Consider the following 19646-nt stretch of genomic DNA (forward strand, 5'->3'; position numbering starts at 1 on the left):
TTCAGGATCCTCAATAGGGCAAAGATTCTGCAAAACCTGTCTTATTTCATTCCTGAAAAAAATGCCAGAAGCTGCCCAGTATTCTTCAGCTGCTTCATAAAATAGTAAAATGAAGAAAGGACAACATGAATTGGCTGACAACAAAATTCTCCCCATTCCACTTATTTTTCTACTAATTAGATTCTAAAAATAGTTGACTTTACCTAGATAATTTCATAAGGAAAGGATAAGAAAAGTGTATCATTGCACGATTCAGAGACTGAAATGACTTTATATAAAATCATCCCACCATGAACTTGTACTATAGTTATTACGGGGGGGGGGGAAAGCAAGTATCAATATATAATCTTTTTTTTTTTAAATCCTTACCTTCCATCTTAGAATCATTACTGTGTATTGATTCCACCACAGAAGAGTAATAGGGACTAGGCAATGGGGGTTAAATGACTTGCCCAGGGTCATGCAGCTTGGAGGTATCTGAGGCCTAGTTCTCAATCCACTGGGCCACCCACCATCAATACATAATCTTACCAGAACCAAAATTTGTCATCTTAACATTCATAATATTTCAATTTAAAACATACCTCCATAAATAAACCAAAAAAGAATGAATGAATAATTAAAAAACAGTGAGGACGGACATAAGAAAACCCTCTTATTTCCCCAGAATTATTATGATGTCCTACACAACTTCATACCCTGAACTTTATTCTATTCATGAAAACAGCTGGAGGATGTGAGGGGAATTGAATCTGATTCCAAGAGATCTGAATATCATGAGTTCGCTGAATTTGCTTTAGAGAGAACGCTAAGAGGCCTTGTACCTTCAAGAATTGCTCTTGGAGCTCTGACAACTCACAGGCCAGTCCTGGCTTTCCCAAAACTTTCCAGAACTGGGTAAAGATGAGCTCTCTGACTCTATATGAGGAGGAGGGGAAGGGAGGAAGCATCTTTACAGAATCTACTATGTGCCAGGCACTGGTATAGCTATTATCCCATTTGGTCTTCACAATAGCTGTGGGAAGTGGTGCTGTGACCATCGCATGTTATCGCTGAGGAAAGTGAGGCAAACAGGCTGAGTGACTTGTTTAGGGAGACAGAGCGAATGTCTGCAGCCAGAGCTAAACTCAGGCACAAACGGTATCATGGACAAAATGCTTGTTCTTAGCCTGTCGCGACTCCCTGGTCCTCCTCACACTAGGCTCATTTCTTCTTCTGCTAGAAGCATGGCTTAAGTTTAATTAAAAGGCCTAATGAGAGCAGTCGGGCCTACACGCAGAGTCAGAGATGTGGTTGGTGGGAGCAGTGCAAGGAGAGGGCCAGAAGCTGGGCCCAGGCCCGGCCTTATCCTTGATCTAGTTGTGGGACCTTTGGCCTCTCAACCTCCCTTTCCTCACCTGCCAGCCAGAGATGCCCCCCCCCTGGCATTCCTGACATCCTGGCTTTCTTGTGAATAATAAACAAGATAAATGAACAACAAATTCTTCATATTGACCAGTAATTATCATCACTATTACTATTACCTCAGAGACAGGGACAGGATAGGGCTGGGTACAACCTAGATCACATTAAGGGCCATCCTTGGGAGAGGTGGGAGAGAGGCAGAAAACATGGATCACAAAATGCCAGAAAACAATGTTTAAAAATTATACTGACATATAAAAAAATAAAGAAAACAAGAGAGGGCCTGGACTCATGATTTAGTTGGTACAGGGAACTCCTGCATGAGAAAACCTCTCTCTGCCAATCAAGACCACGTTGGCAGCTTGTAGCCTCACAGTTCCGTAGGTTCTTGGCTTGTAAGGTGACTTATCCAGGGACACAAAGCCACTAGATGCCTGAAGAGGAGGACAACTTTTGTACAGGACTCCTCAGGCATCAAGGTCAGATACAAAGAGATGGGCGTGAGGTGGGCCAATACTGACTCAGGAAAGCACAAATTAACATCATGGTATCGTACAAGGATCCCTTCCACCTCATGTTGTTATACAGCAGGTCAGCATAAGAAATTTAATGGGAATTTTGGGGGAGTTTTGCAGAAGTCACAGCTGACACATACAGGCCAGCAGCTGACACACAAAAAAGTTTGCAAACTCAAAAATGTATAGAATATATGTATGCTATTATATAATATCAACAGATTATATCTTTTAATACCATAAGTAAACACCATTTCTTTTTAAAAGTCAAAATAAGTAAAAAGTAAACACCCCATAAAAGAAAAAGAAAAGATTCAGACTTCTTCTCTAGGATGAAGGGAGGGTCAAAAAACTTTATTTGGATATTCCAAATCACGGGTGCCTTGCCCTCTACCTTCCAAGATATGGAAGAGATACCTGAATTTTTATTTTGTTAAACATTTCCCAGTGACATTTTAATCTGGTTCTGGGCTGCTTGGGAGTTTAACATTTGTGGGCTGGCTGGAGTTTGACCCTTCTGCATGATATTACCCATCATACCATATTGCCTCTTTTAATTTTTATTATATCACTGGGGGAAAAAATCACCCCTTAGCTTTCACCAGTCTCTACTAGGGCAATAAAATCTCTCACATAGGAGAGAGAAAAAAATAGAACAAATACAAATTATTTTGCCAGGTTTAACATTTACATATCTGTTTTGAGTGATAATACATGTAAAACCCAGTGGAATTGCCTGTCAACTCTGGTAGGGGGAGGGAAGAAGGGAGAGAGACAACATGAATCATGTAACTTTGGAAAACTTATGTTTTTTTTGTTTTTGTTATTGGAATAAAATAAAGATAAAAATAATTTAAAAAATTTACATATCAGCTGTCATTGACATAAAACTAAGGAATTTCCATTTTTTAAATGGAGAATGTACCCTTCCCAAAGGCTGACTGGCAACTGTCATTCTGAAAACATTAAAAAAAAATTCGCTGATGATTGAAATACTGACCAGTGGAGAGTCTTCATAGACAATAAGACCATCTTTTACGGAAGGCTGAAGAGTAAGTGTCTGTACAGTTGTATCCCTAAAATTAAATAAAATATATTTTATAATGATAACTGCAATAAGATGCTTTTTTGATTATAAACAGAAAAAAGTAACACTCTTTCCTTCCTAGTAATCTTGAGCAATAGCAGTGCTTATGTTTTTATTGTAAAACAAAATAAATAAAAATTATCAATTGAAATGTCCTATTTTTAAGAGCTGACAATTCTGTCTGAGAGAATTAAGAGTCATAAAGTGACCTTGTGTTGAGGTTTATAGATGTAATAAGGATCAAGAGCTCACATGCATAGAGACCTTAGATATTGCTACTTGGAGACAGACAGTCATCCTGGGAAGGAGTCAACCTCGTCAGCTTCCTTCTCACACCGGTGAGTTCTTGGAATGCCCATTTAGAGAAAGGGCCCTGGCAAAGCACCCTTAATTTCTCTCCTGGATCTTCTTCTAATTCTCCATACTGACACCATGCCCTATCTGCTTTCTTGCCCTGGAATGTCCTTCTGCCTCTGAGACCCCCTTTTCCTATTGGTGTTTCCTATTCCTCCCAGAGTCTCCATTTTGGAGAGGAGCCCAGGTGGCCTATCTTTCTTTTCCCCTCTTGGCTCTCATTTGCCATAGGCAAACGGAAAGTAGTAAGCATTTATTAGGTTTTTACTATGTGTCAGATACTTTGATACGTGCTGAGGATACAAATACAAGAAAAAAGCAAGCCTCTCTGCCCTCATGGAGCTTAAATTCTAAAAGGAGCTGAAATGCTGCAGAAGTAGGAAAAGGGAAGGGAAATGGCCCAATGGCAAAATCCAAAACATAAAAATGAGATCCAAGAGGGGAAAAAAGTATTCTCTTTTTATAATTCTCTTGAATTGCTCATTTCTTTTTCTAATTTTTTCCCTATTTCGCTTTGATTTTGAAAATACTTTCTGGGGTCTTCTAGAAATTTTTGTTGTACTCCTGTCCAGTTCCAATTTTTTTCTTTGAAGTTTTGAATATAGCTGTTTTAATTTCATTGTCTTCTTCTAAGGCTTTATCTTGAGTTTCCTTGTCACAATATAACTTGCTATGATCGGGTTTTCCTTTTTTTTTTTTTTTTGGCTCATTTTTCTAGGCTATTTCTTGACTTTCAATTTTACATTAAAGTTGTGCTTTGCTCCTAGGTAGAGAGACACTGTCCAAAGCTTTAGCTGTTGTTGATTTCAGAGGTAGGATTAGGAGTCTACAAGTTTTTGGTGCTTTCAAGGTGGTATGATTTAAGAAGAGTTGTGGTCACTACTCTTCTGGTCTGTGCTCTGGTTTTTACACAGAAAAGGACCTTATTTTCCTATAACAAGTGCTGGCCCTGGGGCCATGACCTGGTCCTCTGAAGCTGAAAGTGTTAGTGTTCCTTTCTGCCTTTAAAATGAGACCAGGACTCCTACTCCCTTGTGAGCAACCACAAGCATACTTCTCTACCCTGGAATTGTGACCAGAGCCCCCATTCCCCTGCAGCTGCTCCTCTTTACCCTTGAGTTATGGAAATGAATCTGAACATGCAACAGGATTCTGAATCCAAAGCCAACAAAAATTCCCCTGTAATCTCTTTCTGACCAGTTGTTGAACCTTTCGTACTATCTATGGGCTGTGAGTTCCAGAAGCTATGGCTGCTTTTGCACTTGCTACCCAAGGCCTACTGCTGGTGCTGTGGTGTTGCCAGTGTTTTGCTCCATCCTAGAGTGACAGACCTTTCCAACTGCCCCCCTAAGTTGCCTTAGATAGGAAAATTGTTTCACTTTGACCTTTTGTTGGCTCTCCTGCTCCAGAATTCAATTTGAGGCATTATTTTAAAGTTTTTAGGAGAATTGGGGAAAGTTCAGGTGAGTTCTTGACTTTACACTGTCATCCTGGCTCCACTTTCAATATAAACTTAAAAAAAATAACCTGTATCCCCTGCCTGTCTTAGTAACAACTCTAAGACATAAGGGCAAGGGATAGGCAAACAGAGTAAAGTGATTTCCCAGAGGTCACACAGCTAGAAAATGCCCGAGGCCAGATTTGAACCTAGGTCTTACCATCTCCAGGCCTGGCATTCTATCCACTGTGCCATCTAGCTATCCCATGTAAACTTTTGATTAGAAAGTATATAGTAATTATTTTACTTGGCAAATCTAAATGTAAAAGAGAAATGTAAAATAGAAATAAAACTACAAGACGTGGAGTTCATTTTTATCCTTAAATTTCTAATCAGCAAAAGTTATCACCTGAGGCAAAATTGAACTTAATAACCATGTTAAAACTTAATATCATAAAGTACTCTAAATTTCAAACCCATTTGTGTTTTATTTTCTAACACTTTGGGGCTAACTAGAAAAAAATCAGATAAGTTATGTAAACACAGGAAATCAGACAAAGCAATATTATTGAAGCAAACTGCTAAATGAAAAACTTCCAATTTTGATCAAAAGCTGTATTTAAATATCTAAATTTCATTTATTTGAAACTACTATCTAAAGAATATTAATTCTGCCACTTAAGAAATCCTTAGCTTTCTTTGCAATATTAACCCCTATGATCTAAAATCTGTGAATACAAATAGTGTAAAAGCAAATATTATGTCCACATTTAATCAGTAACAGTGTGATATGCCTCAAAAAAAAACAACCTTGATTTCTGTGTTATTATTTTAAAAGCACTAACAGAAAAAAGTTCTGAATCAATAATGGCAGATAAAATGTTCTGAATGAGAGTCATATGAAATTTAGCTTTTCAGCAGGTAGATGGTATGGTACATAAGGTATAGTATGTGGGAGTCAAGAAGGCCTGAGTTCAATTCCTTACTCAAATACTTAGCAGCATGATCTGGGATAGTCACTTAACCTCTGTCTACCTAAGTCTGTCTACATCTGTAAAAAGGAGATAATAATAGTAATAGTAATAATAATAATAGATAATAATAGTTTCCAGGGTTATAAGGATCACATGATAAATCATACGTGAGCACTTTGCAAACCTGAAAGTGCTATATAAATGACATGGTTATTGTTATTATTATTGTCCATGAAACAGCAGAGGCATAGAGAAGAGGTATGGGAACTATGTGTGGGGGTGTCTTACTTATTGAGGAGAAAAGAGAAGAGGAAACAGTGCTGGGCTAACCTAGGCAATTTAAAATTACTAGGGATATTAAAGTAGTGTTTAATTCTAACGTCTCAATCATGTTACTTAGAAATGGCTTTATTTAGTAGATCAGAATATCTAATGTGTTGTGACTACACGTGGTATGACCAGTCACTTCACTAACTACAAGTAAAGACATGTTTGAACACAAATAATGCATATTAGATAAAAGAGATAAAAGTAAAGAATTAAAGAAGTTAAAATTAAGGATTATAATTTATATATCTATATAAATATAACCTTCAAGATTAGATCCCATAAGTGTTCTATGTATAAGCTACTTTATCAGATCTTTGAAAAACACCATCTGTGTAAGAACATCATCACACTTGCTTTGCCTAAATGCTCATCTAAGACAACAGTTTCCTGTATACATAATAGTTTAGGTATTCATTCATTTGCAGGCCATAGGAGCGAATTAAAGCTGTTATTCTTGACCCAAATTCAGCACCTATATGAAGCTTTACTAATGGGAATCAATGGTTAAATTTAAAAACAGAGGGAAAGTGCCATAATTTGCCCTCACCAAACATCCACGAAATCTATACACTCCATAGTACAAGAATTATCTTTTTCTAACACAATGAATTTTTTTTAACTGAGTAAGTTTACTAAACATTTTTGAAAAATATTCAAAGGTAAACCAAAAAATTCAGGTCATTTCCAAGTGGCATATTAATGAGGATTCAAACTGTGGGTAATGTTTCCAAATGAGGGAAAACTGTGTCCTAATAAATGGGAAAAATTAACATTACTATTACCTAACCTGATGATCAGACAGTAATTCTCAGAAGGGTCAATTTTGACCAAAGATCCCCAAACTGATCTCAGAATCTTGCCAGATAAGTTTCTGAGTCAGTTACTGCTGCTATACACACATCACCTTCTAAGGCTGAGTCTCCTGTGTTGGATTATTGCCTACAGCATGACTCCTAACCATGAATGTATTCTGAGGCTTTTTCCTGAATCTGACTTCTCTCAATTTACATACACTTTCTGTAATCGCATCAGCTTCTATGGGTTTAGCAATTATCTAAATGCAGATGACTCCTGTATCTTTTTCTTACTCTCCAGTCAAGCATCACAACTGATTACTGAGCAATTTGAACTGGATATCCCACAGGCATCTAAAATTCACCATGTCCAAAGCAGAATTCATTCTTTTCTGCCTCCTTTCCAAACATCCCCATTTATCTCATGGATACCAGCTTCCTTCCAGTTATTCAGATCCACAAATCTGGAGTCATTTTCCTTATTCTCATCCTTTCTCACTCCAGTAAGAAGTATTTCCTCCAAAGAAATGACAAAGTGATTTTCCTAAAGTGCAGGTCTGACCAAGTCACTCCTCTGTTCAGCAGACTCCAGTGATAAAAGTCACTATTAATTGCAATTAAGTGTCAAATGGTATCCTTTTTTTTTGCATGTACACTTGTCTCCTGTTCTTCCCTCCCATGGCCTCCAGTCTCCAGAATCTCAACACCTCTTATCTGGACTATTATAATAGCTGAATAACTGATTCCCTGGCCTTAAGTCTCTCCCCTTTCTAATCCCTCCAAAGCATAGCCAAAGGGATTTTCCTAAAGGACAGGTTCAAACAAGTCACTCCTCTACTCAACACACTGGTGGCTCCCTAATTCCTGTAGAATATAAAAAATATATAATAGAAGATAAATTCTGGTCTGTCATCCTATATTTCCATTTTTATTACATATTACTCCCCTCACACATCCTCCAGTATTCTGAGTGGCCTTCTTACTGCTTTTTAACCACAGTACACCATCTCCCATTTCTATGCTTTGTATGACTATCTCTTTCCTCAAACTCTTATTATTTCTCACTTTCTTTGAAATTTATCTTTTATATAAAACTATTCTTGCCTTTCCCCCTCCCCCAATTGCCTTGTGTATATGTGTGTACATATGCACACATACACACATATATATGTGCATATTTATCTATGAACAACCCATTTCTCTTTGCTAGATGATAAGCTCCTTGAGGACAGGGGCTGGTTGATTTTTGTATCCCTATGACCTAGCATGGTAACTGAAACATTGTTGGCACTTCATAAAACATTCCATGATTGAATGATTCCTAGGAGGGAAGAAGGCCAGTTGTCTCTTTAATGCTCTCTTCTCTCATCTTCTTTCTGGAAGCCTCAGTAAGAGGGAAATTTTTTAGCACTGCAAAGACTGTGAAGGAATTAAAAGAATCATCTTATCATGAAAAAGAGTTAGAAATGGTATTTTTCTTGACTGAGATACTTCCCCTCACCAAAGCAAAATCAATTGGAAGGATTTTATTAAGTCTTTACCTTCTTTTCTCAGTAACAATTCTAAGAAAGAAGACTATCAAGGGCTAGGCAATTGCTAAGTGACTGCCTAGGGTTACACAGCTAGGAAATGTCTGAGGCCAGATTTGAACTGAGGACCTCCAGACTCCAGGCCTGGTGCTCTATCCTTTGTGTTGCTTAGCTGCCCTTGAAATAATAAAATTGAAGGGATTTAAAAAAATTCACTGATGTAGTAGGTAAAAAACATTGTGTTTGGAGCCTAAGGATCTAGCTTAAAACCTCAGTTCTGTTACTTAATGTTGCTGAGGTAATCTTGAGCAAAATCACTTCATTGCTTTAGATCTGTTTATTTATTTGTAAAATAGGGGGGACAAGATGATTTCTAACATCTCATCAATCTCTAACAGTTTATGATTCTATGACTAAAAGAAATTTTTATTCTTTGATTAATTTAATGTGGTATTCTACATCATATTTTAAAACAAGTCTAAATTTATTATACTGACAGTAAAAGGAATTAGTTCTCAGAATTACTTATACAGTTGGCATTTTGCAAGAAACCTGACATAGAGTCAAAATGATTTATTACAACCCACTAGTCCACACATTTTTAGATAAACCAAATAGGATATCCATGTGAATTAATTTTTTTTTTACTCCACTGAACTGCTATTCAATTAATTTTTTTTCTCTATTTTTCTTCAGGCAGAACAAGGTAAATGCCAAACCTTTTTCCACATTAACTTGGACCTATCCAAAATGACCTTTAGATTCACTCATTTAAATTACCTGAATAAATATAATGAAAAATTTATTTAAATCTAAGCTTTAGTGATAATTATGCATGTTTCTATATGCACAGATAGATCAAAGCTTATTCTTTACAAATTCTTTCTTTCATTTTCAGATTTATAAGTAATTTTGTAAACTTAAATTTCTATTTCCAAAATGTACTGGTTAGATAATGGCAAAAATAACATTATGCTAACTCTCCTTTGAACTATAATTAAAAGTGAAAGGGGAAAACAACATTTTTAATATCAATATAAAATGCCTTCAAATTATAATTTAAATCTAAAATAAACATGGAGATAAAAAGAATCTTTTCTCTTCAACAATATCTTCTATAATTTTTAAATAATGAATCATATTTGAAATTTCTGTTCATCAAAGTACAACTATGCTGTAAGAAGGATGCCAAAGACTTTGGGAGAGAAAGACTGAATGGACTCCAGGAGATTAACTACAAAGGCAGAAAGGGAAGGGGCCTAGGAAGCCAAAGGCCATGGTTTAAGTCAAAAGGATGAGCCCTGGATTAGTACACTGATGGTACATGAATAGATGCCTTCTCTCAGGAGTTGAAACTCAATAACATTGGCTTTTTGGCTCAGGGGAAAGAATAATGGAATGGGAATAAGGCGATAGGGTGCTGGTCCTGGCTCTGCCATTCAGTGACAACTGAGATAAGTTACTACTTCCAAATTTAAAACCTCATCGATGAAAAAAAGCCAGGGTAGACTGGTGAATAAGAGTTATGTCTAAGATCTATTCCAAGTCTCAGCTACTATGAATCTAATAATTATTCATCATGGAATCAAAGAGTCTTACCTCAGAGAGGCCATCTATTCCTCTGAACATCCTACTCCCCAGCTGTCATCTAGTCTTTTAGTGCATACTTAACTTAGGAGGAGAAACCCACTACCTCAAGAGAACTTTTTCCACTTATGATCAAGGGGGACTTTTTTCTTTTATCAATCTTAAATTTGCTTCTAACAACTTCTACCCCATAATGAATACTGTCCTCTGAGAACAAGCAAAACATATTTTCATTTCTCTTCTCCCTGAGAACACTTCAAATACTTGAAGACAGCCATCATGTTTCAACTAAATCTTTTTTTTAACAGACTAAATTCCTTCAACTGATCTTTACATAGCATGATTTCAAAGCCCTTTATCACCTTAGTTATTCACCTCTGCATGCCCTCCAGCTTATCAATGTCATTCTTAAAATGTGAAGCCCAGAATAGAAAACAATTCTTGATGTGTTTTAATCAGAGCAGAAGAAAGTCATACTAGCACCAGTATGTGCTGATCAATCAATCAATCAACATTTATTAAGCATCTACTCTATGCTAGGCACTGTATGTACAAAGTGCAAGGGATAGAGAAAGTGACAAAAGACAGTTCTTGCTCTCAAGGATCTTAAAATCTAAAGTAAAATATATATCTAGTCCTAGAAAGCATGGTTTTTAAAATGTAGCATTATATTTCTTGGATGTCATATAACTCTGGAACTCATTTTTAACTTTTGGTCAATTAGAAAACCAGATTCCCCTCCCCGCAAAGAAACAAGCTAGCCGTGTCTCCCCCACACAAGCCTCTCAAAGTTGTTTTTTACAACTCAGATGTAATTTTTAATTTAACCTTTGACATGTCATCTGTATGAGCACAAAAAAATTCAAGCTAAGAAGTTCTTGTATCCTTTTGAACATAAGCATGTTGGCATTCCCATAGTTTCCAATAATCAGTTTTCTATGCCAGCCCACATGCTTTTCCTAAATGATGATGCAATAAAAACTATTTTATTGAGGTTATGCAAGGCTTGTAACTATAATGCTAATTATATAAGCTTTATTTCTACTTACCTAAGTAGACTAGTAAGGAGGGCCCTTGGGTGAGGCAGATATGGATGCTGGTCTGGATTGAGTATGGAATACTGAAATGATCTTTAACTCAAAAATAACTCTCACTTTATGCAAATAAAAGACTCATTTGTGTTAAATTTTATTCATTTCTTGAGAATGAATTATGCTCCATAATACAATGGTATGACTAATCATATTTTTTACATAAAAATGCAGAGATTATATTAATCATATTTATATCTTGACGAGATCAGTAGCCTTCTAAGAATTATGAGTTTTTACTGGAGCTTTGAGAAAAGCTCAGAGGTTTGAGAAAAGAAGAGTAGGCCTTGGTGGATTCAGGTAGGCTTTGAACATTCCTACTCAATTTCTGAAAAGCATAGAATGGAGAAGACTCAAACCGAGCTGATGGCAGGTTCAAGAAAAGTTACAAGAAAGGAATCAAGAGTTCATTTGTGGGCATCTTAGGGCTACCTTCTTTGCCCTAGTCTATCACATGCCTTATCTGAAGCAAGTGTATTTCTTTATAAAATCACACATCTGGATCATCAAGTTTATAAGAGTCTTCAAAGGCTATCTCATCTCCTCATGTTACAGATGAAAAAACTGAAAGATTAAAGGCATGGTGCTTAATTGAGTTGCCCACAGTCATGCAGGCAGAAAGTTTGCAGATAGTGTAGGAATCAAGGTTCTTTGACTCTAAGAATAGTACCACACTATTGCCTTTGTCTACCAGGCTGCTTAGTTATCTGTGTCTAAAGAGATTCTCAAGAATAACATTCTTCTATAATACCTTTTTCAGTTGTCTTTGTTCAATGGGTCGATTGAACTTGGTCTGGTGGAGAAAGTGAGGATAAAACTGGATGTCTGGTTATTCAGGAGGCCAAAGTATCAAGGTTTAAAGAAATGCGAAGACTATATTAATCTTGCTATTGTCACTCAACTCCTAATTAAAAGGCTGACCACCAACCAGATGCTAAACTTTGGGGCCACAGGAACTCAGGAAACTGTTTACTAAGACTAAGAGGAGTTTTCATTTGTATTTGGAGGGAATATCCATGCAGATAATTTATGTATTCTTTTAAATATGAGATTTATTTACTTCTCCAAAGGATGTCAAGTTTCTGAGGGCAGGAACTGTTTTGTCTTTATACCTTCAGTATCTTAAATGCAGAGGGTTTTATTAAGGGCTTGCTGAATTACAAATGGAATAGAAGGGCGGAACTAAGATGACCACAGAGTAGCAGGAACTTTCAGAATCTCCATTCAAATGATTGCTACAGTGTCTCAAAAGGACAGAAATCAAAATCAGATAGCTAAAGTGGCTCTCCCAAAGGGTACAGCCTTAAAGGTAGGCAGTGTTTGAGGATTTCTATGCTATAAGGGGGCAAAACTACACTTATTAAAGTAAAAGCTGTTTACCCCTCCCCCATGCCACCTAGCACATCAGAGTCAGAGTGAGGGCCAGGCAATCTCTAAGTTCTTGGGGACTGGCTGAGGGCACCACAGATTTAATTACCTCTGAGGGCAGTGCAGAGCCTTGGCAGTGAGACTTGGGACCTGAGGCTGAAGAACTTGGGATCCTGGGCAACAGAGCATGGAGCTGGGGCAGAATTGAGGCTGTTGTAGGGGAGGCAACTGGGACTGGAAAAACAGCCTCAGGGCAAACCCCTTTAAAGTATGCTACACAAAAGACTGCTTAGAAGATACTACCAACACAAAGTTCTACAAGAGAGAAGCTAAGAAAGCAATGTCCACCAACATGCAAGAATTGCAATCCACAAGAAGCAAAAGAAATAAATTACAACAAAAAAGCTTTTGTCCCTGGATAAAAAAAGCAAAATACAGAAGCAACAGCAAAAAGTAACAAACAAGCAAATACATCCAAATTTCCCCCCCAAAATGGAAATTGGTCACAAGCTCCTGAAGAACTCAAAAAAGGAGTTCAAAAACAAAGTAAGAAAGATAGAAAAAAATGAGAAGAAAAGTGGGAAAAAGAAATGAAAGTACTTCAAAAGGAAAATAATACCTTAAAAGACAAAACTGCCCACATGGAAAAAGAAGCAGAGAATCAAATGAAATAGTAAGCAAATTGGAGACCAGAATTGACCTACTGGAAACCATAAAAGGCAGGATGAACCAAACTGAAAAGAAAAATCAAAAGATCATAGCTGAAAATCATTCTTTAAAGACTAGAATTGGGAAAGTAGAAGCTAATGATCTCACAAGACAGGAAGAATTAAAGCAAAATCAAAAGATTGACAAAATAGAAGGAAACCTGAAATATCTCATTGAAAAGACAACTGACCTAGAAAACAGATCCAGGAGAGCCAATTTGAGAATTATTGATCTACCTGAAAGCCTGAAAAAAGTTAAAAGCCTTGACATCATATTCCAAGATATTATTCAAGAAAACTGCCATGATATTCTTGAACAAGAGGACAAAATAGACATTGAGAGAGTCCATACATCATCCCCTACATTAAATCTTCAAAAGACAACTCCTAGAAATGTAATAGTCAAATTCAAGAGCTTCCAGGCCAAAGAGAAAATATTGCAAGCAGCCAGAAAGAGACAATTCAGATATTGAGGAGCCTCAGTCAGGATTATACAGAATCTGGCAGCCTCCACACTAAAGGACCACAATCTTGGAATATGATATTCAGGAAGGCAAGAGAATCACCTACCCATCAAAACTGACTATATACTTTCAGGGGAAAGTATGGGCATTTAACAAAATAAGATTGCCAAGCATTCCTAAAGAAAAGACCAGAACTAAATAGAAAAGTTAATGTCCAAATACAAAATTCAAGAGATCCATAAAAAGGAAAATGAGAAAGGGGGGAATTTTTAAGGGGTTCAGTAAGATAAATTGACTGTATTTTTATATGGAAAAATGGTATCTGTGACTCTTAAAATTTATTTTCATTATCATAGTAGATAGAAGAATTATTCATAGGCAGAGGATGTGGTACTAAAAATGGGGGCAATAGAGGATGGTACTAAGAGAAACTTGAAGGAAGGAAGAAGGAAAATAGGATAAATTATACTATATAAAGAAGCACATGGTGGCGAGAGGGGGAAAGAATACTATTATAAGAAGCAGAGGAAGAGAGTGGTAATAAGTAATACTTAAACTTTACTCTCAGTGAAATCAGTTCTGAGAGGGAAGAGCAGTCAGACCTATTGGAGTACAGAATTTTATATTACCCTACAGGGAAGTTGAGAGGGAATAACGAAGTGGGGGAGTGAGGCGAGGAGTATTAAAAGGGAGGGAAAGGTGGAGGGGGGAGGCAATTAATAGACCTTAAAGAAAAATAAGAGGGGAATAAGAAGGAAGGGGCGAGGGAGGAAAGCAAAATAAGAGTAGGGAAAATGAGGACTGATTAAAAACAAAACACTATTGTAGAAGGGAATAGTGAAAGAAGAAAAGGCAGGACTAAAAAAGGAAATCAAAATGATGGGAAATACACAAGCAGTAATCATAAAACTCTGAATGCGAATGGGATGAACTCACTCACTCATAAAATGGAAGCAGATAGCAGAATGGATTAGAAATCCTACTATATGTTGTCTACAAGAAATATGTACAAGGCAGATAGATACACAAGGGGTAAAGGTAAGAAGATGGAGCAAAATTTATAGGGCATCAATTGAGGAGAAAGAAGGCAGGAGTCACAATAATGATATCTGGCAAAGCCAAAGTAAAATAAATCTGATTAAAAGAGATAAGGAAGGTAATTACATCCTGATAAAAGGCAGTATAGGCAATGAAGTATATCAGTATTCAACATTTATGCACCAAATGGTATAGTATCCAGATTTTTTTTAATAATTTTTATTTTTTTAGAAAAGTTATCATGGTTACATGATTCATGTTCTTACTTTCCCCTTCACCCCCCAACATAACCCCCCATAGCTGATGTGCATTTCCCCTGGTTTTAACATATGTCATCAATCAAGACTTATTTCCAAATTGTTCATAGTTGCATTGGTGTGGTAGTTTTGGGTCTACATCCCCAATCATGTCCTTCTCAACCCATGTGTTGAAGCAACTGCTTTTCTTCTATGTTTCCTCTACCGTAGCTCTTCCTCTGAATGTGGATAGAGTTCTTTTCCATAAGTCCCTCAGAATTGACCTGGATCACTGCATTGCTTCTAGTACAGAAGTCCATTACATTCGATTTTACCACAGTGCATTGGTCTCTGTGTACAATGTTCTTTTGGCTCAGCTCCTTTCACTCTGCATCAATTCCTGGAGGTCTTTCCAGTTCACATGGAATTTCTCCAGTTTTTTATTCCTTTTAGCACAATAATATTCCCCAGCATATACCACAGTTTGTTCAGCCATTCCCCAATAGAAGGGCATACCCTCATTTTCCAGTTTTTTGCCACCACAAAAATCGCGGCTATAAATATTTTCATACAAGTCTGTTTATCTATGGTCTCTTTGGGGTACAGACCCAACAATGGTATGGCTGGATCAAAGGGCAGGCATTCTTTTATAGCCCTTTGAGCATAGTTCCAAATTGCCATCCAGAATGGTTGGATAAGTTCACAACTCTACCAGGAATGCATCAATGTCCCAATTTGGCCACATTCCCTCCAACATTCATTACTCTCCCCTACTATCATTTAGCCAATCTGCTAAGTGTGAGGTGATACCTCAGCTTTGTTTTGATTTGCATTTCTCTAATTATTAGAGATTTAGAGCACTTTCTCATGTGCTTATTGATAGTTTTGATTTCTTTATCTGAAAATTGCCTATTCATGTTCCTTGCCCATTTATTGATTGGGGAATGGCTTGATTTTTTATACAAATTGATTTAACTCCTTATATATTTGAGTAATTAGACCCAGGACAGAGTTTTTTGTTATAAATATTTTTTCCCAATTTGTTGTTTCCCTTCTGATTTTGGTTGCATTGTTTTTGTTTGTATAAAAGCTTTTTAATTTAGTATAATCAATCATCCCATTCACATTCAGAGTTATAATTATTAGTTGTGTATTCCCCAACATTTTGGTATTCTTAGTTCTACCTCTTCTTCTTAGGCTATTTCCTTTTAAACCAGTGATTTCTTTTAAACTAGTAACCTGTGTCCCCTCCCTTGTTATTCCCCTCTTTTTATTTTTAAGGCCTAATGAATTCCCTCTCCCTTTTCCTCCCCTCCTTTTTTTGACCTCCCCACTCCTCTGCTCCCCTTCGTTTATCCCTTCTGACTTTCTTGGGATAGAGTTCTATATCTCAATGGATATAGCTACACTTCCCTCTCAGGGTTAATTCCACTGAAAGTAAGGTTGAAATATTACCTCTTAATGCTCTCTTCCTTTCCTTCTTATAATAGTATTCATCCCCTCCCCTTCCCATGCCCTCTTTGTGTGAAATAGAATATGCTATTTTTCTTATTCCTTCAAATTTCTCTTGGTGTCCTCTATTTACCCCCCTCCTTCCCACCCACCCCCTTATCATCTTAGATCATTTAGTACTCCATCCTCCCCTGTGAATAATTCTTCTAATTAATATAATAGTGGATACTATAATAGTGAATAGAGTTCACTACAGAGAATTACACGTAACATTTCTCCATATAGGAATACAAATACAAAAAATAAGATCTAATGATCTTATTGAACCCCTAAAGACACAAATTTAAAAATAAGAGTTTTCTTTCTTTCCCCTCTGTTTCTTATTTACCTTTTCATGTTTCTCTAAGTTTTTGTGGTTGGATATCAAACTTTCCATTTAGTCCTGGTCTTTTCTGTGCAAATACTTGGAAATCTTCTATCTTGTTGAATGCCCATACTTTCCCCTAGAAGAATATAGTCAGTTTTGATGGGTAGGTGATATTTGGTTGTAGACCAGTTCTCTTGCCTTTCTGAATATCATTTTCCAAGCCTTGCGGTCTTTTAGTGTGGAGGCTGCCAGATCATGTGTGATCCTGATTGGTGCTCCTTGATATCTGAATTGTCTCTTTCTGGCTTCTTGTAAAATTTTTCCTTTTACTTGGAAACTCTTGAATTTGGCTATTATATTCCTGGGGGTTGTCTTTTCAGGGTTAAGTGTAGAGGGCGATCTATGGATCCTTACAATGTCTATATTGCCCTCTTGTAGAACTTCAGGGCAATTTTGCTGAATAATTTCCTTTAGTATGGAGTCCAAATTTCTACTATTTTTTGCTTTTTCAGGAAGACCAATGATTCTCAAATTATCTCTTCTAGACCTGTTTTCTTGATCTGTCAATTTATCAATGAGATATTTCATGTTTCCTTCTATTTTATCAGTCTTTTGACTTTGCTTTATTTGTTCTTGTTGTCTTGAGAGATCATTGGCTTCTACTTGCCCAATTCTTGTCTTTAGAGACTGGTTTTCTGCTATATTCTTTTGATTTTCCCTTTCGATTTGGTCTATCCTGTTTTCCGGCTGTTTGATTTTGGTCTCCAATTTGCTTATCAATTCTTTTGATTTGAGGTCATCTTTTTCTAATTGCCTAATTCTAGCCTTTAGAGACTGGTTTTCAGCTATAATCTTTTGGTTTTCCTTTTGAATCTGGTCTGTTTGGTTCTTCAAGCTTCCAGATTGCCATTTCTGGTCTTCAATTTGCTTATCAATTCATTTGATTTCTGAGCCTCACTTTCTAATTGTGAAATTCTGCCTTTTAAACTGTTATTTTCTTGCCAGTTCTCTACCATCTTTCTCATAATCTCAGATTTGAACTCTGTGAGAGCCTGTGACCAGTTTTCCTTTTTTTGGGAAGGTTTGGATATGATTACTTGTTTGTTCTCCTCCGCTGTTTGCTCTGTTGTCTGGATTTTTTCTGTGTAAAAGTTTTCGAGTGTTAAAGATTTCTTCTTGATCTTTCTCTTCTGGGGTTCTTGTGTATGGCTTGCCATTGTTAGCCCAGCACCCTCTCAGCTTTATCCTCATGCCCAGGGTCTGTCTATGCTCTTTAGGCTCCTGAGGTCTCAGGTCTATCTGTTCGCAGGGTCAAGCCTCCTGGTGGTCCCCTTGCTTGTTCCTCTGCCCGAAGCTCCTTTAACAGTCTCAGGGAGCTTCTTCCACAGTCATACACCCCTCTGCACTGGGTCCCCACTCAAGGTCCGCGCCTGCTCTCAGGATTTGTGTCTGTAGCTGCGAACACGCCTGCACTCAGGATCTGTGTTCAAAGTTGGCGTGTTCTTTAGCCTCTTGGGGTCTTAAGTCTTGCTGCTCTCAGGAGCAGGCCCTGGTGACCCCAGGTAGCTGCCAAGGACTTAATGGGCGCCCCAAATTTGCTCTAACTCTTGTGCACTGGCTTTGGCCCTGTAGGTGGTGGTGGTGGGAGAGGGTTGCTCAGCTCGTGTTTTAGTGAGAGCTGTTTCACCCCCTTATAGCTTGGAAATGCTCCGATTCCACGTACCTTCAATGCTGTGCCCTGTTGTAGGGTCCCTTTGTTCATCTGGATTTGTTTTTATGTCCTCTTGAGGAGTCCTATATGTTTTGGTTAGGAGAGGTTAAGCAGCTGCTTTTTACTCTGCCTCCATCTTAACCTGGAACCCATCCAGATTTTTAAAGGAGAAACTTTTGGAGCTTCAGGAGAAAATAGATAGAAAAAACTATACTAGTAAGAGACCTCAACCTTCCTCTATCAGATCTAGATAAATCAAACCAAAAAAATAAGAAGTCAGAGATGTGAATGAAATTTTAGAAAAATTAGAGTTAATAGATATATGGAGAAAAATAAATAGGGATGAAAAGAAATAACACCTTCTTTTCCGCAGCACATGGTACATTTACAAAATTGACCATGTATTAGGGCAATAAAACATGGCAAACAAATGCAAAGGAGCAGAAATAATAAATGCAACTTTTTCAGATCATAATGCATTAAAATTATAATTCAAAAGGGTACATGGAGAGGCAAATAAAAAGTAATTAGAGATTAAATAATATGATTCTCCAAAAGTAGTTGGTTAAGGAACAAATCAAAGAAACAATGATTTCATTGAAGAGCATGACAATGAGGAAACAATATATCAAAATCTATGGGATGCAGCCAAAGCAGTACTCAGGGGAAAATTTATATCCCTGAGTGCATATATCAATAAATCATAGAGGGAAGAAGTCAATGTATTGGGCATGCAAATTAGAGAACTAGAAAGAGAACAAATTAATAATCCCCAGATTAAAAATTAAATTGGAAATCCTAAAACTCAAAGGAGAAAGGAATAAAATTCAAAGTAAAAGAACTATTGAACTAATAAATACATCTAGGAGCTGGCACTTTGAAAAAACCAAATAAAATAAATAAAGTACTGGTTAATATAATACATATGGAATAGAAGGTAAGGGGATAGTGAAAAATACATCATAAAAAGAAAGAATCAAAAAATTATTTTTAAATGCCTAGAAGAAAATAAAAAAGGTAGAAGGGGTCACAAAGAACAATTTTGCTACTGTGCTTCAAGTATATGTATATAATTTATTATAATTTGCATATTTTAAATTATGTACGTATATATGTGTATGGATATATCTACATAAGTTTCGTATATACATATACCTTAAAATAAATTGCACAAATAAATCACAGTTCCTTAAACAATAC

At 36.8% G+C, this 19646-nt stretch overlaps 1 protein-coding gene across 1 annotated transcript in view; it reads right to left on the reverse strand.

Moving 5' to 3' along the window:
• VWA8 (von Willebrand factor A domain containing 8) overlaps positions 1–19646 on the reverse strand; it is a 519173-nt gene that overhangs the window by 200470 nt on the left and 299057 nt on the right. The window contains exon 22 of the mRNA XM_044669384.1: positions 2920–2995. Coding sequence (XP_044525319.1) covers positions 2920–2995 — 76 coding nt within the window. The remainder of the gene's footprint in view (positions 1–2919; positions 2996–19646) is intronic.

Source organism: Gracilinanus agilis, chromosome 3, assembly GCF_016433145.1.
Source record: "Gracilinanus agilis isolate LMUSP501 chromosome 3, AgileGrace, whole genome shotgun sequence".
Lineage (NCBI taxonomy): Eukaryota > Metazoa > Chordata > Mammalia > Didelphimorphia > Didelphidae > Gracilinanus > Gracilinanus agilis.